The sequence below is a fragment of the Uranotaenia lowii genome, chromosome 3 (assembly GCF_029784155.1).
Source record: "Uranotaenia lowii strain MFRU-FL chromosome 3, ASM2978415v1, whole genome shotgun sequence".
Classification (NCBI taxonomy): domain Eukaryota; kingdom Metazoa; phylum Arthropoda; class Insecta; order Diptera; family Culicidae; genus Uranotaenia; species Uranotaenia lowii.
The window spans coordinates 153,353,013-153,378,875 of NC_073693.1; the positions used below are offsets into that span (position 1 = coordinate 153,353,013).

Below are 25,863 nucleotides of genomic sequence, written 5' to 3' on the forward strand. Positions count from 1 at the left end.
AATCACGTTACGAATCAGCGGAATGAACCTGGAACACCGTCCTGCATGTTCCTGGATGGCATCATGGCGAACTCTGACTCGTGAATCTCCGATCTCTTTGCCAATAAATTCTCGAGCATCTTTGATACATCTTCAATAACCGACGACCAACTGAATTGTGCCATCAGGAGTGTTTCACCACTGGGCTTTTCTTTAAACGGTATAACAGTCGAGGACACAACCATCTCTAAAGCAGCCACTAAGCTAAAAAAACTCCTTCTCTACGGGCCCGGATGGGATACCAGCTACCTTCCTGAAGCGTTTTATGCCTTCTTTGTTGACTCCTTCAGGCTTATCTTTCAAGCTTCGCTTGACCAGGCCACCTTCCCCTCACTGTGGAAAGAAGCTAACATGTTCCCGGTTCATAAAAAGGGAGATAGGAAAGATGTTAATAATTACCGAGGAATTTCAGTTCTGTGTGCTATAGCCAAACTTTTCGAATTGGTGGTTTTAGACCCAATTTTCGTGTTCTGCTAGCACAACCTCTCCAACGACCAGCATGGAGCCTCACCGCTCAACTACAACTAACTCACTAACTTTTACCTCGTATGGGCATGAAAGTTTTGCAAAGAAATCCTAAACTGATGCCATCTATACCGACCTGTCTGCCGCATTCGACAAGGTGAACCATGATATTGCCATCGGAAAGCTCGCGCGTTTAGGATTTTGTGGATCTCATATTGGCTGGTTCCGCAGTTACCTTACTGGACGTAAATTGACAGTTCGTACGTGACTGTTTTTCCAGGCAGTTCTCAGCTTCATCAGGCGTGCCTCAGGGAAGTCATTTAGGGCCGTTAGTATTCCTAATCTACTTTAATGACGTGCTGCAACTCCTCGATGAACCAAAATTGGCGTATGCCGACGACTTGAAACTGTACTACTCTATCAATGGCTCCGAGGATGTGAACTTCTTGCAGAACCAGTTTAACCTCTTTGCCTCCTGGTATGATGCCAATCGCCTGCCTTTAAACCGTAATAAATGTGTAGTAATATCATTTTCCCGCAAACGACGCCCGTTATCAACCGTTTATTTCCTTGGAAATTAAAGTGTCTCTAATAAACTAAATAATAATAATAATTTCCTTGGAAACGATGCAATCTCTCGAGCTCAACACGTGAAAGATCTTGGTGTGATCATCGACGCGCGGCTGGATTTTAAGAATCACACCAACTATATCGTTGACAAAGCCTCCTGAAGCCTGGGTCTTCTTTTCCGCATGACGAAGGACTTTAAGGACATCTAATGCCTGAAGAGTCTTTACTGTAGTCTGGTTCGATCGATCCTCGAATATGCTTCTGCGGTTTGGTGCCCATATTATCAAAACGGTTCTGATCGCATCGAAGCCATCCAACGACGTTTATTGAGGTATGCCCTTCGACACTTAAACTGGCAAGACCCTTTTTTTACAAGATGGAAATTTGACTTCAAACCATAACAGCCGGGTGTTTGCTGCCGTGAATGGGTTCGTCCCACTAAAACCACCTTGGGCTTCGTGTGCCAGATGTGCCCTTGGTTTCACCCTATGATACTACATCAAGGGGTAGGCTGTGCTCATGCACTTATACATCTCACCCTTTTCCTCTTTCTCAATTTTTCCTCAATTTCTCCTTGATCATCGTTCTGCTTTATCCTTTTTCTCCTTTTTCCTCCTTCTCCTTTTCCTCTATCGCCAACTTCAGACTGGTACGAAACGTGTGCAGGTTAGGTAACGCTTTCATAATAACTCACGCCCGTCACAGCATTCACTATCCCGGGGACCTCGAAACGTGTGCCGGTTAGGTAACGCTTTCAAAGTAACTCGCGCCCGTCACAGCAACCACTTTCGCAGGATTTCTAACCACCAAGGCATGGCCGATTGAGAAACTACCAAGCTAGAATCCCGACACGACCACCCCGAATGGTATCTCCGCTTCCTTTTGCTGCAGGAAAGATCGTAGCTGAGTACGTGAGACCTTTTTAAGTCCCACCACACGTATGAGTCCAGATTAGGGTTGACCACCCTACTCTTACACTTCCTACCGTCAGAAGCGTGTTGGCCGCTGTTGGTGAGAGGCGAATCGTTGCAATCTGCATTCCACCGTACGCCTTTCTTATTTTAATAGCTACCGATTCGTTGCTCATGCCAGGTATGCTGGAGAGAGCTTTCTCGAGCTCCTCTGCAGTGGTAAACTCATCAAGGTCCTTACATTCAATGGACGCGATCTGTGATAGCGCTCGGACAGTCGCTTCATCGCCTAGGGTGCTTTCGACAAGCTCCTTGAAGTCGGCGCTTTTTACCGCCGGGTCTTTTTTTAGCTCGAAGAGCAGTTCGCCTTTTTGGGTGCGTCTTGTTTTGGTGACGCTCTCACCAAGAGCAGATAACTTTGGCTCTGCGCGTAACTTCCGGAACAAGTCCGCATACGTTGTGCCTTCTTTCGCTTCCACGATAAGCGCATCACCCCTGGACATCACCCGTTGAGGTTTGGGTTTTGGGGGTGGTTCTGGTTTCATAACGACCTTTCTTTTCACGTTCTCCTTCCTTTTGCGAACCATTCGCCAGCCTTCAGCACTGCTTTCACCGTCGGCATCCTCATAATCCGTGCCCTTCCTTTTTTGGAGGAATCGTTCACGACGGGGGAGTCGCGATCTCTTTTTGCGGTTTTTCTTGGCTTGGACTCCTTCGAAAGTCCTTGAGAAGCAACCAATTTTGCTTCCTCCAGGTCCTTCTCTGCAGCCTCGGCCTTCCGCACCAACTCCTTTCGTTCCTTGACGGCACTCTGCAGGAGCACCATCAATTTTGGCACCCAGGTCTTGATGTGCGTTTGCACGTTATTGGTGCTTCGCACAAACTCCTGCATCTTGTCGACCATGTCGGCTGCCTCCAAAAGGCCACATTTTTTGATGCCCCTTGGTGCACCTCTTCCTGTGATTGGGACCTGCTCCTCTTGCTGGGAACTGCTGAGGTTTTCAGTGGACCCATCAGCGACCGGGCTTCTTCCCGCTTCCTTGGCAACCTCCCTGCCAATCTCCTTTCCTAGCTCCTTTACTACTTGCTCAGTAGAGGAGACCTAAGGAGTCCTCTCTTAGCAAAGACCTCCGTCTGAGTTCTTCTGCTTTTTCCTCCTTCGTCCGAGCTAACATCAGTTGTCTCGACGTTCTTTCTGTTTTTAGTGTTGTTGTTTATGTTCATGTTTAGTCTCACGAGTAGCTAGGGAAATATACGGTCCACTGCGCCAGTGACCTCCGCATAATCCGAGTTCGTTTGCGTAGGTCAGGTGGGAGTTTTGCTGCATTTAGTCACCTCTTACGACATGGATCAGCGACCCCGGGGTAGTATTCTAATGCCGCTACCCCACAGCCCGGCAAGACCCTTTTCGACTTCCCAGCTACGAAAGCCGCTGCAGCCTGATCGACATCGACACGCTGCAAGCCCGCAGGACCGCCACTCGTGCTTCTTTCGTCACTGATCTGCTTTCATCAAGAATCGACTCTCCCGCACTTTTGGAAGTTCTTCCACTTAGCGTCCGACCTCGTGATTTGAGGAATCGGGATCTTCAGCTCTTCGTTTCTGTTAGACTAAACAATTACGGGGCCAACTTTGCTATAATTGGCGTCATCAAGACTTTTAACCGCTTCTCATAGCATTTTAATTTTGACGTTTCGAAGGTTGTATTCCGAAGAAGCATTCTTATTGTTCTAAGTTCAGTGTAGATTTGTATTTGTAGTTAGTCTCTTAATTTTTGAATATCATTTGGATCAAAATATGATCTTTTGATTTAATAATAATAAATAAATAATGATAAATAATGATTCTATAGCTTACTGGCTTTGCAGACGCATAAATAATTCGGGGACAGGGTGCAGGGAAGAGGGACTGAACAAAAACCCTTTCAAAACTACTGTGATAGCATTCACTAGACCAGAAGAGTAGGGGCGATGTTCATCAAGTGATGTCGTGAGACGGAAATAAATATAGAATGCACCTTAACCTGTTTAGGAAGAGGAAGTTCTCGAAAGCAAGGCTGCTCTTCGAGCACTAAGTACGTTCACAAATTGCTCCAAACTGGTATATAGTATCTCTAAAAAACCTGGCCATAAGGAACAGAGTGTATTTATTCTGGGTTCTAAGCCTTTGCTGTCTCCTATGGCACGAAGGAGCAGGCCAGCTGGCAAGGGAATGATTTTAGAGCCTGTTGATTGGAACTGAACCTTTCTGCAGAGTATCGAGAAGTGCCTTGACTATGGAGCTTAAGTCATTTTTTCTGTAAAGCAATTCGATGCTACGCTCATGCTTGCGTGTTTAATTGAACTGCCTATGGTAAAAAACATACCTCCGGTTAACAGGTAATAACTTGGTTATCTTAAGGAATACTAAGTTAAAAAGTTCGGAAAAAAATTTCAGCATAATATTTCCTAATACGAAGTTTCGGAGGTCGATAAAAATATTCAGCAGAAAATTTCCTTTAGAGAATAGATCAATTGCCACAAAAACCGATCCATGGCTCAGTTCCGAAGTTAAATATAAAAAATTCAATCATTTTCAATCCTTACCGATTATTTCAGCAGCGACCTGGTTGGGAGAATTAGTATTTGCCAGATCCGTTTGAATGAACTCATAAAAGAAAATCGCGAGTAAAACTCATTCATTGGTGGAATACATTATCTTTGCCGTTTCAATCCAATTGCACCCGATATGTGGCAGGAAAAAAGTGAAATTAATGACTTTTTCAAAAATTGGGCTGCCCCGTTTTATAACTTCGTTCACGGTTTTTATTGACTATATGTACATGGAAACAGGTGAACCGGAAACAAATGCTGGCTCTGCATTATTTTCGGACTGTTTGATATAAAATTGTATACCAAAAGATGGATTGTAGACGCGTGTGTTTGGCTCACTGTATTATTGTTCGGCTGTTGATTCGTGTTTTGTTTTGAATTTTGATGAGAAAATTTATTCTTTCCAGAACGAAACGGCCAACACCAGTACCGGCGTGTTCAGACAACGAAGTTACGATAACTTACAAAATGGTAAGTCACCATCCATCAAGTCTTCACTTAGCAGTATCAGTAATAACCTAACCAATTTGAATGTGACTAACTCGAACCAAGCTAACACTAGCAATAACAGTAGCCAAATTAAGCATCTTCAATTATCACAATCTCCATCACAGTACAATAATAATCTATCGTTGTCTTATGCAAATCTCTCACAAAAACCGCAACCACAACTGTACCATTCCGCGAAATGCAATGTGAATTTGTCGAATTTCACGCCTGCTCTCAACAACACTACTACTTCAATGTCCAATAATATCCCTTCCGCTAATAATTACCAACCAACTCCGTGTTACTTGCAACCACAACACCATCTGCCGGCAGTGCCGATACCGACGAATTTCAAATATTTTGCTCCGCAGTCAAAGTACAATACCTACAACAGCAGCGAAAGTCAGAACCAGTTGGTTCCCCAACAGCAGCAATCGTCGGTGGTATCGTCGACGGCGAGTGCCCCGAGTCAGCTCATGACCGACTTCCAGCAGTTCCGCAATCAGCAACAGCAAATTCAGCAACAACAACAGCAACAGATAAATATTAACATCAACCTCACTCTGCCAAGGTATCCGTATCATAAGAACCGTGCCATCATTGGTCGGAAGTCTTCTCACGACCTCCAAATGCACGATCAGTCGAACAAGTTGTTCTACTCAAACTATCCACCCTATTATAGTCACTCGAGTACCAATAGCTTGAACAATAACTGTAGTGCACTGTCTCACAACAATCTGCTGCTAGCACAGACTGATTCGTCTTCGTCCTCCACCACCACCATCTCCTCGTCGTCGACTTCCATGACCTCATCTCACGAACAAAGCCAGAATACGCTTCCATCGGGATCGTCTTCGTACCTCAACAGCTACGATACGATCTCCGATCAGCATCCCAACTCCCTACCACACACCTGTCCCAGTAGTCCTAGGACGCGTTGCGCCAGTCCCAGTTGCAGTGAATTGGATCCCATGCTTCAAAAAAGTAAACACCAATACTCGCACCACAGAAGCTATAAATTGTTCAAGAAACACCACCAGTCTACGGCGCAGCAATTTGCGTCACCTGGGCCTGGGCAGACGACCAATCCAGTGTCACCTCAGCCTTCTTCATTCAGTCAGTTCAGTCCCAGCTTTTGGAGCGCCCAAAGCAACCGGAGCAGCGTCATCAGCACGGGAACGCTGACTTCCATTGGGGGTGGGGTTGGTGCTGGTGGAGGAACCATCGGAGACTGCAACGTGGCGTCGAGTGGGGGCAATCAACAATTTCACCACAGCTACGGGGGCGTCGGAATGATCGGCAACGGTAGTGCTAGCGGAAGCAGTCCTTACGCGCAACGCCGTGCCGACAAGCAAGGACAAGGACGCTTCTCGAACGTGTACGAGTACAAGTTTAACAATTTCGATCTAAGCTCCATACACGAAGATGCCACTAACGAAACCTAGCATATATTGCATTTTTAGTTTTGTAACTTTTTATAAGCTAGCAATGGTGCTGGTAGAGCTTGTAGCCGTTCTCGATAAGAAAAGCACACTTTCTTTGTCGTCGTTCAAAATGCTTACGCTCTGCTGAATCATTTCCGACCGATGGCGGGCGGCCGGATGAGGGCGAAGTGATCAACAGCTTATTGAAATGCAGAGTAGATAATAGAAATTTTTGGGTTTCAAAATTTTCCAGTATTCTCAAGCTTACCTATTGATTTTCAAAGTGGTCCTTCTTGAAGGAGAACAAAAATCAAAGAAAAAATGCTAGAAAAATTATTTGTCTGCTGTTCTGATGAATTCTAGAATTTTTCGTCGAATGCCTCCAATCAATTTCTGCACAGAGGCAACATCCACCGTTTAGGCAATTTTCACTTCGCCATGTCAGATCATCTTTTGATTTATTTGCCACCATTTTTTAAGGCGCCGCGATGTTGATTATGAAATTTATCGTGAGAGAGCAAAGATGAGAGCGTTTCTATATGAGACTAAAAGCAATAAATTCAGCTTATATTTTCTCCGGAAATATCTTCCTTCCAAGCCTAATAAGTTTTTTGTCTTAGGTCGAATTATCTTACGGACTTCAACAGACTTGTTCAAAATCACGTTGAGATACAGTCAATCATATTTGAAGAGTTGTTTATGTAAACACACATTTATGAGAACCATAATGGTGATTCATTGAGCTTTGCTAAAATGAAAGGTGTCAAAATTTCATACGCAATTGAGCTTTGGTAAGACATCCCTTAAAGTAGGCCAAATGAGCTAAAAATTGGTAGGGAGCTTCTGGACATGTCAATTAGCAACTCTAGATCCCAAGTTTTTTTGATTCTAGTGTACGTTGTAATTTTTTAAAGCCATGGACAGTAGAGGAATCACTTAGTACTATGTACAAAAAAATATCGGAAAAATATTTAATCTTTAATACCTAGGAAACAAGAAATATTATATTCGAATTTTGATTGGTTTGTTCGTGAAATTGTCTCAAAAACGCGATGCAATCATTAAAAGGAAAATAAAAATATACTTTCCTCGAGAAAACTAACATTTCAATGTTAGATCGATACCTTGACGTTTTGAACGTATTTTTTTCATAGCATAAATAAATCAATCAATAGATTTTAATAAAATCTTGACACGAGTGTTTTGTCTATTTTCTATGACTTATAAGTTCAGAGATATTGCATTTTGAAAATGATAACTTTTTGAAAATCGTGAAAAATGAAGGGAGGGAACGAGAGATGAGTGTGTCATTCTCAAAAATTCAATATATGTATTGTAGACCTCAACGAGTCTATCGGGGCGAAGTTTGTGTGAATTATTTTATTTTTTTTTTGTTTTGACTTTATTCAGTAACGTAAGAATGAAATTCTTTTTAATTGTTCCATATTTTTTTTGTAGAACTAAGTGTGATTCTGATGTCTTAATGACGTGTGGTAATAATGATTTTTTTTAATGAAAAAAATAAGAAAAGTGAAATGCATGAACTTAAATAAAAGTGCTCAATAAATTTATTTTTGAAGGATGTTTTAGATTTTTCTAATGTGAGTGAATTAGGTAGAGAGTTCCAATAGATTACACCCCTTACAAAAAAGCTATGACCATACAATATTGTCCGATGACATGGTAATAAAAAATTAATAAACCTAGTAATTCCTAATTTGATTAATTTGTTATATAAATACTGTGGCTCTTTAGTTTGAATTAACTTGACATAAACAAATCTAACACAGGAATTGATACCCGAAGCTTGTTCAAAGCGTTTTGGGAAATTTCAAAAAGTAAGAAATCGCAGGATATAAAATGCGGAAAAATGGGGCTTTTGATGAGTTTTAATTTCAATTCTGTGCTAAGGGAATTAGCTTTTAAATTAAGTGATTTTAGAGAAGAATAAACTTTACCACATTGCTGCATAATATGGGTATCCCAAATGAAATTTGACTGTATTTTGAAGCCTAAACTGATAGCTTGGGATACAGATAGGATAGGAATATTATTTATTGAAAGGGATATATTTGATAAATTACTGCGGTTCAATATTAGGGCTTGTGTTTTACTTGCATTAAAAGGAAGGGCATTTCGCATAAACTAAGTAAAAATATGTTGCAAATTCAAATTTAACTGCATATTGATAGTTTCTTCACTAAGATTAGAACATTCAAATTGAACGTCATCTGCGGAAATGTGAATTTTGCAATATTTCAGAACATTTGATAAATCATTCATATACATCGTAAAGAGAATCGGACCCAGTATAGAAACTTGGGGTACCGCTGATGTGATTGGTGAGAAAGTAGAGTACTGTTGATTATTGAACACTGACTGGAATCGATTGGATAAATATGATCTGATTAAATTGATCGCAGAAGTTGAAAAGCCGAAATTATTGGAAAGTTTTTTAAGAAAAACACTATGGCTTATACAATCGAAAGCTTTGGAAAAGTCTAATAAAATCAGGATAACCGATTGGGATTTATCAAATTCAACACTTATGTCATCAAACACACTTATCATTGCAGTTTTGGTGCAACGGTTTTGGCGGTATCCAGATTGAAAATCACTAATTAGTTTGTTTTCCATCAAGTAACTGCTGATTTGCTTCTTCAAAAAAAATCGAACACCTTCAAAAATCCACTGAGAATGCTAATTGGTCGAAAGTTCACAATAGTATTGTAAGTTGACTTATTTCTAATGGTAAGAATTTTTGATGTTTTCCAACTATTGGATATTTGTTCGTTGTAATTATTTTGTTTAACAAGTAAGTTAGTGGTTGAATTATGCTAAGGATAATTTTTTTTATAAACTTTTAAGGAATATCATTTAAAAAAACAACGTTTGAAACGATTTCGGACAAACTTACAACTTTTGAATCGGAATAAAAGAAAAAGAGTTCCAACTTGATTATTAACTCGTCAAGCCAATTATTGTATTGCAAGTGAATGATTTAAAAAAAAATATCATTTATATCGTCAGCTGTAAAATTATTCAAAAGTCAAAAGTTGCTACTTTGCTAACTTTACATGCTCTTAAACGCTGCCACAGAATTTTGGACAGTAGTTTTGGATCAAGGAATGTTTTGAAATATCTTTTCTTCGCAGCTTGTACATAGACTGCCCCAAATTTCAAGCTTGTGAAAAGTTATGCGCTGCAGGCTTAAATTGATCCTAAGCTTGGTAAAAGGTCTCATGCCAAATTTGGGGTAGGTCGGATCACGGGAAGGGGTCGCTCAACGAGCCTAAAGTTTGTATGGGATTTTGAGACATTTGTTCAGGAGTCACATAAAAATCTAGTTTTTCATGAATAACTTTGGTCCCCTTCGGCCGATTTCTTTTGAAAATGGGGTTTCAGCTTATACTAACAAAGTACAGATGGGATAATAGACAATTTCTTGAACAATCAATAAGAAAATGACAAAAATAAAAATAAAGGAAGTTTTGATATAAATTAAGGGTGCCAAATTTTTTAGCCCACATCCTGGCCGGAAAAATCTGGGATATTTTCCCTAAAAACCTGGCAAAAACCGGGCATTTGTTTTCAAAATTATCGACCAAAAATCCAGGCAATATCCTGGCAAATTTGGTCAAAACAAAAATAAAGAAATAAAATCTTATTTTAGGATTCCATAAAATCTTCAATGATTATTTAAAGAAAAAATACTAAAAAATGTGTAACCCCATTTTTTTGTTCGATTTGGCAAATAAGTTGAATAAATCCGGGCCAAATCTGGGCTTTTTTCAATGAAATCCGGGCTGCCGGGCCGGACCGGACTACTCCAAGATTTGGTATGAAATATCCGGACTAACCCGCACAAAGCAGTTAACCTTGCGCATTAAAAATTTAACTTCAAAGTTGCTACTTTGAATAATTGTTCGAACTATTCATAGATTGTATGTTCCCCGGTAGCAAAGGTCCTGCCTATGCATGGCTGTGTGGCTTGGCCTTCGAATTGCTTATCAGGCTTCCACGAACGATGGTTCGTCGAGGGAAGGCATTCAACCTTAAGAGAATATTTAGTTCATATATTTATTTGTATGTGGAAACGCATTTTACCTGTCGGCAAACTTATGAGATTCGTACCCAAATTTTTTTCTTGACAATACCGGGAATTGAACCCAGTACACCTGGCTTATCAGACTCGCGCCAGCCTATCCGCTATACAACCTCAGTGCTCTTTTGAACTTTTCATAGACTGACAGAATAAATCATAAACGCATTTAAAAGATTATTGGTTTATAGTTTAAAATTTCAAGCTCTGAAAATTTTGTCGCTGTGAAAGGTAGAAACTATGTTTTTCCTATTAAAAATATAGATGTATAAACTTCTAAAAAGATTTTGTTTTCAGAACACAAAAATTCAAAATAGAAAATAAATGATGAAGTTATAAAAAAAATTAAAATAGTTTGCCTGTAAATTTCTATAAATTTATGTGAAAATTTGAAAAAATATATTATGAAACTCGGTCATTTTGTTTGAAAGTTAAAAAAAATACAAATTTGTTTTTTTATACTTCATTCAATTTAGGAATAGTATTTTGATAGTCATGATGATGAATGATCTAAAAAAGGTAAATTACACAGTTTTTAGAAAAGTATTTCTGACATTACTGAATAAAGTAAAAAAAACCTGCAAACATATTTGATTTTGGCTTTAAAAGATATCTTAATTTCAATGTGGTTTTAAATTTTGATAAAAATTCGTTGAAATTCCCGTATTTTACAATCGTTCAAATGTAACATAACGAAATTTTCGGTAATTTTCTACCCTAAACCTTTTTATTAAAAAAAAGGACGTTCATAAGGCTGTAAAAATTAAACAACACTTTTATGAAGTTTTTACTAAGTTACACTGGAAAAGCCTAAATTTAGCCTCAATTTAAAGTCATTGGTTCAACACAAAAAAGAATTCGAATGCCTATAATTCTTTTCCACCCAAATTCCGGGCAATATCCGGGCAAATTTTGTCGAAACTACGGAATTATTCTATAAAAATCGAAAAGAATACACTTAAATATATATTTTTGCATAAAAACACATAAGCAGATTTTAAACCGTATTTAAGGCTTCTAAAAAACTGTTCTTGATTATTCAGATTAAATTTGCTCAGAAAAAATCGTTATTTGACTCAAAATACGTTCTAGCAATGTTAATATTTTTCGATTGAAGAAAATATTCTTTAACCTAAGGTTGCCAGAATTCTGGGCCCGGGCTATATAAAAACCTGGCAAAATCCGGGCATTTGATTTTAAAACTGACGATCAAAAATCCGGGCAATATCCGGGCAATATCCGGGCAATATCCGAGCAAATTTTATCAAATCCCAAAAATTACTCAACAGAATCAAGAAAAAAATTAAAAAAAAAAATGTTTAAATCATAACTCATCGAAAGATTTTAGATCGTAGGCTTTCAAAAATCGTTTTTTGGTTTGATTTGTCAAAAAAGTGGAAAAAACCCGGATAAAACCGTGCATTGTGGCAACCTTATTTAAACCCTCCAAAGTTGTTCGCAAAATATCAGTTTCGGGAAAATTTAACCTGTAGTTTGTTGGCGTTTCCCTGGCCGCAAATGTTTACCAATTTTGATTCATCGTGTAGGTAATTTACTCTAATATCTTAATATTTTGAAATAAAGTAGATATGGTTCGCCAAGTTGGTTTTGAATGAAAAAAATCACGAAAAAAAAAAATTTTAAAATTATTCATAATTTCTGATAGCTTTGCTATATTCAAGTGTTTCTTTGATCTTTGGAATCGTCAAGAAAAAAATCTATCCATCGATGCAAAAATATGTTGGGGTCTCATGTCAAAATTGAATAAATAAAATTGATTTTTTTCACATCTTTTCAAATAGCACCCCTGCGCTGCATTTTGGGTAGGAGCCATTATACGTTGGAATCTAGCTGGCGTGTTTTCTCATAGACAGAAATGTTTTCGTGGTTGGCTTATATATTTGTCGTGAAAGTTTGTATAACGGGGTTTTTGGGCCACCCAACAATGGTAAAGCGTGGCTCTTATAGTAAATCGACGCAAAATATTATTAAAATAATCGATCATTTTTCCAGTGAATTAGATTAGCTTAGCTTAGCTTAGCTCGATTGACTACTCACATCCACCTTAAATGATTGAACTCGAAATGAATCATAAATAGTTAGTTGTAAAGCAAAATTTAATTCAACGCAACACAATTTTGTAAACCTAAGATTCATTTTATGATTGTAAATAAAACGTTGCTGAAATAATCAGATTTTAGTTCTTAACGAGCCGAGAACAGTTTCGAATCGGAAAACCGAACAAACTCAAGATTATTCAGTAAAAAAAAACAATTTTCTTGACAAAAACGCGTTTTTTTTTCCTTTCCCTTTAAGGTGGCACCCTGTTCCCTTTAGCCCAACGCATTTTAACCATTTTCACTACCAGCGAAATGGAGTTTTTTTTTCAATAGTATCTAAAAAAAAACCTGTTTTTAATGAGGAAGGTAGTTTATTATGTTTCGCATCCTGTGGCTTGTGATATAGCTCAGTTGGCAAGTCAGTAGCCTCCTGAGCCGATGTCCGCGAGTTCGAGGCCTAGAGTAAACATCGAGTTGTACCGGATAAGTTTTTCAATAACTGTCCGCCAACTGCATCGTTGATATAAAGTCGCGAATGCTATAAAGATGGATATCGAAACAAAAAAAAGTTTCGCATCAGCTACAACAAACAATTCATTTTTTTATAAGGCGAATCACGGAAATTTAATATAAATAATGTCGAACAAGATCGATTTGTTTCATATTTTGAGTCGGTTTCTATAGGACAGCTCCCCCTTCCCCCCTCCTTTCTGAGGTGGGAAGAGTTTTTGACTTATCATAAACTATTTCTGGCCCAAAAACCCCTTATAAATACCAACATTCAAGAAAAGCGAATCAACCACGAAAACATGTCTGCGTATGAGAAAAAACGCTAGCTAGATTCCAACGTATAATGGCTCCTACCTTACATGCAGTGCAGGGATGCCATTTGAAAAGATGTGAAAAAAATTAAATTAAATAACACTGAGGTTTTTTTACGCGGATTTTCGAATTAACGAGATTTTTTTACGCGGGTTTCCGAATTAACGCGGTTTTTTTACGCGGATTTTCGAATTAACGCGGTTTTTTTACGCGGATTTTCGAATTAACGCGGTTTTTTTTACGCGCCAAACAACAAGTACAGAATGCTTCTGTAAATCAGGATCGGTTTTATTGAGTTTTAATTTGAACATAAATATGACTATCTTAAGCATTCCAGATTGGCCGGTCGAAGAAAAAAAAAAGCAACCCGATGCGACCTGGTTGCCCAGATTTCAAGGAAAAATGCCCGGACTTATGTACAGTATCAACAAAATCCAAACCAAAAACTTAAATTAAGATAACCTAACTTATTATTTTTGCATCAAATAACAAATCTCATTTCTCAATGAACAGATTTTTTAAACTCATATTTTAGTTTTTTTTTCTTCAATTTGTTTATCATTTTGATAGAACATTCTCAGACCAAATCTCAGTTCTTCAGTATATAGGAGAATGAAGATTAAGATGATCTGAATTTCCATTTCGGGTCATATAGACCCGAACAGCTTTGGAAAGTTAAGTTGCTTCCAAATGATGGTGGCTCCATATGTTTCTCCGGAATGTAAAGTTTAAGGAAAAAGTCCAATTCCGGATAAAATAGAACAGCACTACCGAGCGAAGAAAAAACTATTTTCAATCCAACAACGAATGGACGAATTAAATTAAATAAACTTGGTAGATAATCAAAAACGGCTGTTAAAAAACTTCAAATTTCCTTCAAATTCGGATTTAAAATTACTCTGAATCACAACATTTTCGACTGAAGTGTTCGCAGAGTACAAATATGGAAGTTTTCTTGAAAATTCAATTTTTAAAAAAATTTCATTTATCCATATTTTAATACTTTCTATGAACTGTTATTGCAAAAGGAACATGCATATGTATGTATAGGAATGATCATAAAAATTAGGTTTTTAAGAGTTTCTTAAATGTCCCGTTTTTTTCGTTAAATGTTCCGTTTTTTTTCAGAAATTCTGGTAAGCCTAGAGTAATTTAGGACTAAATTCCGCCAGAGGCGAGTCAATTTTCCAACATGTTTGTTAACACTTTTTTAAACACTTGTTGGGCTGCAAGTTTCTTCCCGGTTTGATTTATTTCTGATCTGGTACAGAAAATTTTACCAATATCACCTGGACGTTGTTCGAGGCCTACCACAATAAGCTGTTCTTACTTCAGCCGATCCCCAGCCTAAGGGTCGGAGAGATTACAAAAAATTACAAAACTTCTAAAAATGCATTTCAGAGAAGAAAAAAAAATCGTTGCAACCACGTCACGCTGCTTGATTGAAGTTCCCGTTTTTTTTTTGTTTAGTTTCATTTTAGTCGATTCTTGTTTTTTTTTCTCTTTTCAGTAAGTAAACATACATTCTTATTGTCGCTAACAAAGCTTTTTACTGCCAGTCGTTTCAGTTTAGCTTTTCGAAAAAGTAGATTGTTTTGTTAAACTCAAGACTGTAGTGAGTTATTTGGGAATATTTCACGTACATCAGTCAAACACGCGAACACTTCAAATATACTACTCGTACCCCTCACGAATACCGATTTCACATGTGCACTTTTTCAGTTTCCAGCAGGTGGTGTTTGTTGGTTTAGTAGCTGGTTTTTCTTTTCTGATATTTCGATGACATGATATTCAACAATAAACAAAACAAAAGAAAACTAACGCTAAGGTGAATAGCACTAAGCATGAAACACACAGGGACTGAAATGATTTCGAAGTTGCTGAATGTTTGTTCACAGAGATTGTTGATAATAGTATAGTAGGTATTAGAATTTAAATCCGAAATAAAAAAAAAGATAGGTTATTCGGTGGTTGAAGTTAAGATAAAACAGAAACTCGATGGTCTCAGAAGATGAAATGAAAATACTCAAGGAATTGATTAGGCTTTTCTCTACGGTAAGATTGAAGAAGCAGAAGAAGGGTGTATGATGTTTAGCAGAGGGATGCTGAAAATCTTTTTAAAGGTGAACAACGTTATGGATGAAGCGAGCGCGGGATCAAATAAGGCTCAGTTTACCGGATACGTTCTTCAAGTTAAGCTTGTAGTTGATAGGAACAAAAAAATAGCTTCCAAACAGATTAAAGTTTTTCATGTTGAAGTTTACTACGTTATAAATTTTAAATACTACTAAATCAAACCAAAGAAAAAGTTAACCATTAATTTCTGGAATCGATTTGAATATACTACAATAATATTGGTTGTGTTTCTGTATTTATCATACGTAGTGCGTTTAGAAAGTTAGCTGCTGAAACTCAGTTAGAATTTCGAGAAGGTGAATTGAGGACGAATCCGATAACAACGATTATTATTTACAGTTTCAACGAAAGTATTTCTTTCATATTGATGCATTACATATTGTTGTAATTTCGTGATATTTTCTTATACAAAACTAGTGATACGAAATACACCATTGAAATAAAGATTGTTAAAAACATTGCAGAAGTGCTCTATTCCGATCAACGCAAAGCGTATGTAACTTATCCGATCATACAGCGTGCACAAAAACCTTTATCTAAATGTTTATAAAAATTCACCATGTGAAAAAAAAAACAATTTAAAATATATATGATCTGAAATGTTTGTTCAATATTTTGTCTCCATAGTCAGATACGTTGTACAATAAAAAAAAGGCAAAACTTTGACTATAAAAGCTTAATGGCACTCAGACCAAACAAAACCGACAAGTTTTATTCAATGTCTGGAAAAGAAAGTACCGAAATAAAAACAATTTTTTCAAACACTACGCAAACCCTAGAATCCATTCAACACACTTGAGTGATCCTTCGGAAGCATATAGACGCGGAATTGGCAGGGTGAGTTTTGTTGAACCATGTTTATAGTTTTTTTTAACTTCTTTCCAATTCTCCAAATTGTTTTTTTCCTTTAAAAAATCTCTTTTTAAACTATTCTGACACATAAAACGGCTTGAAAAGTTCTGTTCTATTTCCTTATCAAAACTTTATATTCTGCCAATTCGCTTGCCTTTAAACGCTATTTGATAATACGGTACCTATTTTTCTTTATGATTACAGATGTTTGTTTTTTTTTCTCAGTCAAATTTATAGCTTGTTTAAATATTGTTTATACCTATATTCCAGTTTAGTTTCGCCTCGGCTTCTCTTGGTTATATCGTATCACGAAAGATAGTTTTTATAACCTTTTCTGCTAAATTGCTACTTTTCCTACTTTATCAAGTATTTGTAGAATTATTTAAGTTCAGGTTAAATCATCTTTATTCTTAAGACTTTAATTACGCCCAGTTAATTTTATAGGATACCGAAACCGATACCGACTGAGGTCGAGCTAACTTAAGCTATTTTTCGACCGACTTAAGGAGTTTGGTAAAGGTTAAACTCATAAATACATTTAACTGCTCACATAAATAATCCTACCTACTATGGAAAGCACTCTTTCAATTGGTTCATGGGATCTCCTCTTTTTAATTTTTTTCCCCGAATATTATGACGAATTCATCCAAAACTTTTAACTACAATCGAACTCCTACACCACCAACCAACGTTAGCCCTTCTCTGAAAGATTCTGCAAGTCCCAAGCATCCAAAAAGCCTTCACAGCAAGTTAAAAAAATCAGTTTAAATTCTGTTTAATTTAAAAAATTTAAGTTCTTATTAAACCTTTCAAGTTCAAAACAATAATGGACGGACTGCTTCCAAAATATCCGTTTCCCTGAACTGGAACATCTTAGAGCTAAAACTTCCCTGAGATTTATTTAACTAAAGTCTGCTTCATTTAATATTGGAACACAAACAATTGCGTGTAGTTCAGTCATTTATTAACGAAATCATAATTTGTTTTTCATACAAATGTAGTATTTTCTTTACTCTTTCATAAAAAAAAAATTAAAAAAATTATTCATTGCTGGTTCGAAGAAATTCTCGTACTTTTCCCGTAATACGGCACATTAGGCGGCGCACACCCTTTTCGTCCACCGTTTTGGCGATTTGATTCCACCAGTTCTTCATTTGAGTCATGTTCCTAACAAGTTTTCCCTTTGCCTTAAGCCTCCGCTTCGTGATTGCCCAGTATTTCTCTATCGGCCGGAACTGGGGGCAGTTTGGGGGGTTGAGGTCCTTCGGTATTACGCTGACCCCGTTCGTTGCGTACCATTCCATAACCGTTTTGCTGTAATGGCAGCTTGCGAGTTCCGGCCAAAACATTACTGGACGGTCGTGGGCACGAATAAACGGCAGCATCCGTTTCTGTAGGCACTCTTTTTTGTAGACTTCTGATGTCATTGTCTTGTCAGTGAGAAAGACTTTGGTTTTCTGTCCACAACTGCATATCCCCTGCCAAATCATGTACTTGCGGGCGAATTTATCCGCAAACACGAACTTAAATTTTGCAGGTACATCCCCCCGAGCCGTCGCCAAATAAAATTTTTGACCTGGGATTTGCCCAAAGTCCGCCTGCACGTAGGTCTCATCGTCCATCAGAATACATCCGTCGAACTTGGTCAGCACTTGGTCGTACAGCTTTCGAGCACGGATTCTGGCCACATTGTTCTGCTTCAGCGTCCGATTTGGCTGTTTGCTGGCACGGAATGACCTTATTCCTTCCCGGAGACGAATTCGTCGCACCGTACTGTGAGCGGCCTGGAACTTATTGGCCAAATCGCGGTCTGAAAGATTGGGATTCCTCTTGACGGCCTTGATGACTTTCCCACGCAGTTTCCGGTCGACAGTTCCACTCCGACGCTTCGAATGCGGCTTCCGAGCCGTCGTCAATGTTTCCTTGTACTGCTTGATAACACGCCATACGGTATTTCTGGGCATTTTAAGCTGTTTAGCTAGCTTCGATGCCGACAACAATGGATTTTCAAGAAAACTGTGCACAATTTGATCTCTCCGTTCGGCTTCCATGGCGGTTGTTTACAAAATGCTATCGTTTGGTGTTATGACATAAATACATGGTGAATGGTAATGAATTTCCCGACGTGGGTGAAAAAAGTTTCCAAATCCGTCCACTAGGAGCGCCACAATGAGCAAAAGAATTGGTTCCAATATTAAATGAAGCAGACTTTAAAGGGTGTTCGGATCAAAAAGTAGTCAACTTAAATTCGTCGTATTTTCTACTAATCATTCATTGAAAAACCAGAACACCTCTTATTTTGCTTCTATTTGGATTTTGACATTAGATCTTTAGTTATTGCATAGTCCCAGGCAACGATTTTGTTCATTTATGAAGTTTGCCACTGCCTTTGTGCCAGTGGAAAATAAACTAAAACACTAAAAGTTTGATTGTGTGGTATTTTATGTACGACGAAACCTACGCCGAGGCAGACTTTAGACAGCTTCCTAGCTCCTGGACAAGAGTATTATACAGCAACCGCAACGGAGAAGGTGGCAGATATTGTCAAGCATATGTTAAAACTATCAAAGTTTGCCAAGAAATATTTCGTTTGGCAATCTATATGTGGTTTGAAAAGCGACGTTTTCGTTGCAACCGGGACCGTCAACCAGGAAATTCACGTGAAAGAGTGTCTTCAGACGCGTTTGCTGCCTTCAAAGATAAAAAAAATCACACATACGAGCGACCAAACCTGTTTCCCTACGACTAGAGATGCCAATGTTCCTAATTTTTCAGGATTTGCCTGATTTTCGAGGCTCAGCCTGACAACCTGATAAGCCATTGGATTTCCCTGATTTTTTGAAAATACGCATGATTCTGCCTGATTTTTGCGAATGTTATGAAAATGGGTAGTAAGAACTGCATTAGATACCATTGATGAAGTGAAAATGTGGATCGACGACCAAAAAAGGTCATAACTTTGAGCGAAATTTCCGTTTCTTTGACATATCCTGATTTTTATTTCAAGTCCCTGATTTTTGAAAAAAAAAATGTTGGCAACCCTGCTTACGAGGGTTGTTTCTCATGAGAAAGCGCTGGATCAATTGTGCGCAGGGTTGCCAACTGTTTTTCGAAAAAGTCTGGAAGATTTTTAAAGAATGTATGGAAATGTCCCTAAATGTCTGGATAGCTTACATTTGAAGGTGGTGACCTTTTTTTTAGGTCGCCAAATCTCTATGTTGCAGATAGCGACTGATCGTTTGTTTCTGACACTAAAGCGGGCCACAGACTACACAACATGTACAAATGCGATGAAAATCGATGAAATTTTGTCGCTGTGAACACGATTTGCATCGTGTATGGCACTGCTTGAATTATCGAGGCAAACGGTTTGAGTGAAATCGGTCCAGATCGAAATATTTTGTACAAACCACCCTCTGTGGCATGGGGTATGGTGCTGTTTGTAAAAAATCCAGGCCATTTACTCAGCCTCAGCTGGAGAGGAGACGGTTATTTTGTTGCTGTTGTTGTTTTTGGCAGCAATCGTTTGTGTTCGCACGAAATATGTTTGTATGGTGTGTGGGCGAGCATAGATCAAATAATCGTCGTAGAATCATCGAATTTGCACACGCCATTTGTGTATGGCCCGCTTAACAGTTACATGTTCTGTTGTTTGACTCTCAATTTAACACTTCGAAGATATTTGCCATTATTAATAACTTTCAACCACTGTTGAATTCATAGTTAATAAATTCTAATCATTTCCTGCCGTATTATACCATGACCATTTTGAATTTTCATAGTTTCTATGAACAATTTATGTCCTAGCCCAAAAGTCTGGAATTGTCTGGAAGAAATGACAAAAGTCTGGAAGTCTGGAAACCTGAAAATATGTCTGGCAGAAGTCCAAAAAGTCTGGAAGATCCAGACAAAATTTGGAAGGTTGACATCACTGATTGTGCGGGTGAATGAGAGAGTTTGAGATAGAATGATAGAAACCAGTGCAGTGCTCAGAGAGAAAGAGAGAGAGAGAGAAAAAGAGAAAAAGAGAGCACGCTGCGAAGTAAACCAGAAAAAGTATTTGAGTTTACAAATATATTCAGCATTACAAGAAAAACTTCTAATTAAACTTACCATTCAAAAGATCACAATTTCATTTCACTTAAGGAAAACTTAAAACTTCAAGGGAATGCTTCGTTAGATGATGAAAAACTGATGGAATGAATGAATGTATTCATTATATTTTCACAATGCCGTTTTTCAATTTTTCATAAGATGTTCTTATGAAAACTAAAAGAATTGCATAAGACTCTTATGAAAAACAATTTTGCACTCTCAAAATCGGTTCATAAGACGCATCTTATGAAGATTATAATAAGAATTTGCCTGAGTGAACGATTACGTAGCAATAAGCCAGCTCACGAATATTTTACCACCCCTTTCGTGAGGCGTGTTAGTGATTTGTCTGGCTTCAACGATTCGTCTGGCCGTTTCTCATGCTCGGTCGTGAATTATTTGCTATACGAGCAGCAAGAATCCGATCCAGTAGAATTCACAAGCGAATAGCGAGTACTAGTGGGTGATGCATATTCCTCACCGCTTCGCTGAGTGAGCGATTTTTTCAGTCCTTGGCTACCTTTCCTGAAGAAACATGACTTGTCTGTGCTGTTTTGGCCGGATTTGGCATCTTACTATTATGGAAAAAAGGTCATGGGGTGGTATGCCGCCAACAACATTCAGGTTGTGCTCAAGGATAGAAACCCTCCCAACACATCAGAACTTCGCCCAATCGAAAATATAGGGCAATAGGTAAGCAGAACCTTAAGAAGACCAAACAACTGTTAGCAGCGAGAGGCAGTTCAAAGCAATCTGTTTTTATAAATACATATTGAAATTCAAAAAGAAAGATATTTTATTTTTTTAATAAACAAATCTCGCGTGAGCTTTCATCATGTCGTATGAAACAAAATGTAAACAAACAGTTTAATTATGAAAAAAAAAAATACAAAAACTGACATATAACTTATTTCCATTTAGAATATTTGTAGCCCGGACAACATATCCTACATATATACATATAATCAATTTACACGTAATTTAATTTGACCACTTTTGATTCGAACACCTTTTATTTATTATTGTGTTTGTAACACAACTGCAGCATCATTCCTTTGTTTTGTGTTTAGCATCGTAATGGTTCATCTAGGCAAACTAATAATTTAAAAAAAAAATGCTGGCTACAAGATTTGAACATCCGCCCTACTCGAATGATAATCAAGAGCGCTGCCACGCTTCTGAGCTAAATTTATTCTAAACCTAAAAGCGGTGTGTCATAAATTTCTGTTGCCATTGCATCGAAATCATTGCTGTAGGTGAATTTACTATACAAATAAGTATATAACAGAAAAAAAATGTTTTTGTGCTAGTTTATTGATTAGTTCATGTAGCGAAACTAAATAATGACACCGCTTGAAATTTCTAGAATCCAGTAATACACTTGTTCTAAGATTTAAATTTAGTAAAAATAATAGATATCAAAACAAATATACTTTTCTGTTTATGTAGGGGAGATAAGGGCATAACGGCCACCTAAAGGAAAACGCTTACTTAACCATGGAAAACAGCTATAATATGTGAATTACATATTTGTGTTATGTTCAGACACTAAAATAGCCTATTTTCTAATTGACTGAAACTTGAAAAAGTAGATGAAAACGTTTAAAAATGTATTTAAAAAGTTTTGAAATGCTGAAAACCAGTCACTGCATAAGAAGAACCCCTGGGGCAGTATAAGAACCATTAATCGAGGCACGATGAGCGTTCTCTGCCGGGGAATCTAGCAGCGAATTCAACTCGATGAAGTCAACTGAATTATAGAGCTACAACTTGACTAGTTCCATCTGTCGATTTGGTCTAGAGGCAATGAGCGCACTCGATATCCTGGTTTACGATTTTTCATGCGTTAAACAGAGAAAGCAATAGCCTTCACTCTAATTTCACTCCGATTAGCTGTCATTCTTATGGAAATCTGTGTAGGAGTAAAGAGCAAGCTTTATTCTTTTGTCGGTGAGATAATCAGAGGTCCAATCGTCAGATAAAAACAAGTCAAGCTGTAGCTCTATAATTCAGTTGACTACATCGAGTTGAATTCGCTGCTAGATTATACGGTAGAAAACGCTCATCGTGCCCCGATTGATAGTGCTCTGTTCGCCCCGAGTCAACAAATTTAAGTAAAAACTTGTTTCAAATTGATTATAGTGAAAAATCAAAAATTTAATTATGGTGAAAATTGAGGAACAATGTGTACATCATGTTGCAGTGCTTATTTTTGAGATCAAGATGATTTAACGAACATAAGAGCTTATTTTCCGGTGCTCAAAAATTATAATATTTTCGTCACTTGAGAATCTAGTTGGTTTTATTCAATAATTCTGTTAAAATAATAAGGAGATTTCTTTTATGCAGAAAATTAATACTATAGGAACTACAAAACTGTTCCTCGTGAAAATTTATTTCACAAAATCCGTACTTTCGTGGAAAAAGGAGTGCTTTATGCCTCGGGTGCTCGTTATGCCCTTATCTGCCCTATCTTGTTTAAATGTTTTTTTTTTTTCAGATTAATACATGAGATGAAGGAAATTTTTACAAATCACGTCAAAGTCACTTAAAAGATCCTGATTTATCTTTCATGGTCTGTATTCAGTACCTACTTTTAAAAAACCATTCAAGAGAAATTGATAACAATTCCTTTCATAATTATTTGTTAAGTCAAAATTGAACGTTGTAAGCATACATTAGAGTTTATAAGAAACTTTTGGTTGTTTGAGTTTTCTTTTGAAAGTATGATTTCTTTTCTTCTTTGTTACGATGTCGAACTTATTAGAAGCTATGTTTCATTTTTTTTAGTTAATCATGTAATTTATTGTATTGATGCTACTTCTTACCCTTTTTCTGTCAATATTAAAATCACAATTAAGTTTTTGTTAATGTATGAATAGAAATAAAGAGATGAAAGTGAAACTATATAAGATGTAAGAATAAGATAACTTCAAAACTTTTGCATCCTCTCCGAAGCAGAAATAAGTTGTAAGAAGGAAAAGGTTAAAATTTTACTAAAGTTGCAACTCAAGTTTACGTAATTCCAGGGGAAACTTCTATGTTCATTCTATGATTTATGCCGCTTTCATAAATTTAGCCTAAAATGTAAATATTGATGGAGAATTGGATAATATCAAAATACTAACAACACGATAAATGCAATATGTTGTAATTAAACAAAATTCATCCAATTAATATGTTCACTTAATGCGCTTGTAAAAACTGACACAATTTGGTTATTTTTATTTGCCCTTACCCTGTTGCTTTTACTGATCATAGTTGTATTTCGTCGTTTCTTATTTTGTAGTTTTTTTTTTATAGAAATCCCGAAAAGCTGTAAACATTTATCTTTTTAACTATCTACAATTTGTTTTCCAATCTTTGACGTACATTACAGAAAAGTCCAATAGTATAGCGCATTTGGTGGAGAATGAGATACCACTCTCTACGACAGGACACATTTCTGCCATAGAAGATACGACCGCCACAACCATACTGGTAGATGACGACACTATGGTGGAAATGGAGATGACCGGAACTCCCAATGGTGGTGGAAAAAGGGCCAATTCCAATGGCAGCTACAGTAATTTATATCGAGATTCCCTCGTCAACGGCAAATTGAACGTCGAGGGCTTCGACCATATGCAGAATTCCGATGAGATTATCAACGCGTCCGACCTTATGATGGTGTCCAGTGTCAGTGGGCATGAAAATGTTTACAGTAACATACCCTCAAGTCCTCCGGGAACTATCCCGATTAGCGGGATGCTGGTATCGCCCAAACGTACCAGCCTAAATACTTTAAGCGTAATGCACAACGGTGATATCGGCAACAAATCGATTGATCCCAATCAGCATGTGTATTCCAACATTGGAACAGGAAATAGCAATAGCATTAACAACGGAAACGTAACCGTGGAACAACAGAGACACAGTACTTCAAGTGGAAGTAACTACCACCAGCTCGCGAACAGCAATGGAGGAGTTAACAGTAAATTCAATGTCGACGATCAAACTTTGATCAATTCCTCATTCATCACAAGCGATCTGGATCTGGATGATCCAGTCATGTCGAGTTCATTTGCGTCCAAATCAGCAGCTCCGTCCGGACAGACTGAAGCATCGTTACCTTTGGCACCTGCAACAACGGGCAGCATGCCATTGCCACCATTGAAAAGTTCCCAGCCAATAACGGCAATCGAAATGAAAGACGTCCTCCGAACGCTCGATCCGAGCGTCATCATTCAGGCTGCGGGACCTGTTGTAAGCCATACGGCCAACAACACCAATCCCACCGCAACTAATACACTAGCATCCTCCTCAGCTACTAGTAATGGTACCAGCGGCATGACCCATGGCTCTAACCGACTGCGATTACTGCAGGAATCTACCATGATAGATACTGCTCTTGATTTGGACAGTTTGGACGGATCGATCGGGAACAACTCCCAATCGTGCCTGGTGAAAACAGCTATCGTCTGATTGGCCGATAGCTCATTAGATAGATAAAAAATGCATCACATGGCGATCGCAAAAATTAATACTAAAAAAAACCTAGAACAATGATAGATTTGACCAGCAAATATAATAATAATGAAACCGAAATTCTACAAGGAAACTTTTTTATTTATACTAACTGTTAAAATTATAAAACAAAAAGAACAAGTGATAGCACAAAGGCACTCTATAATAGATTATGGCCTACACAACAGAGTTTAGGTTCGGCAACGAATGATGATTAAGCTGAGAAGCTAAAACCGAGGGAAAACTAAAAACTATATTATAAAACCATTGTACGGTATGCGTGTTTGTAAATATAGGACTATATTTTGGGAAGAGCATTTTCGTTCAGAGGCATTTTTCTCGCACTCGAGAGACGTGTAGGGACGCATACTACGTAAATAAAAAAAAAAAAAGATTTAAATAATTGCTGCAAACAATTATGAGTACACGTATCAAAGTAACTGCATTGGATCATCACAGATGAAAGATTTGAAAATACAAACTGATTTTGAAGAAATTTGCATTTTGTTTCTTTGATGACACATTCCCTTGAAAAAAAAAATCCTATTGTTGAACGATGAATTCACATCTCTCGCAGCGTATACTCAGTCCCTCTCAGTCCATCCTGGTAAACATTCCCAAATCTCGAGTTCTTGCCTTTTGACGATACAGGCGATTGAACTCCACACGCAGTTGATCACAGAATTGCCGTAAACTAAACTTGTCAGATGCCCTGTTTTGTCCGGATTTGCCCGGATATTTGACACAAAATGGATTTTTACCGGATTTGTTCACTTTATTGGCAAAATCTAAAGGAATTTC

The 25,863-nt window shown here is 37.7% G+C and overlaps 1 protein-coding gene across 8 annotated transcripts in view; it reads left to right on the top strand.

The window, feature by feature from the left end:
* The window catches only part of LOC129750898 (palmitoyltransferase app), a 56,244-nt gene extending 30,686 nt beyond the window's left edge, over positions 1-25,558 (top strand). For 6 of the 8 annotated variants that reach the window (XM_055746061.1, XM_055746057.1, XM_055746062.1 and 3 more), the window contains 2 exons: positions 4,984-5,047; positions 23,936-25,558. In XM_055746061.1, coding sequence (XP_055602036.1) covers positions 4,984-5,047; positions 23,936-25,020 — 1,149 coding nt within the window. In that variant the 3' untranslated portion in view covers positions 25,021-25,558. Of the gene's footprint in view, positions 1-4,983; positions 5,048-5,398; positions 6,444-23,935 lie in introns of all 8 variants that reach the window. The other 2 variants (XM_055746064.1, XM_055746065.1) reach the window with 2 other exon arrangements.
* The last annotated feature ends 305 nt before the right edge of the window (positions 25,559-25,863 follow it).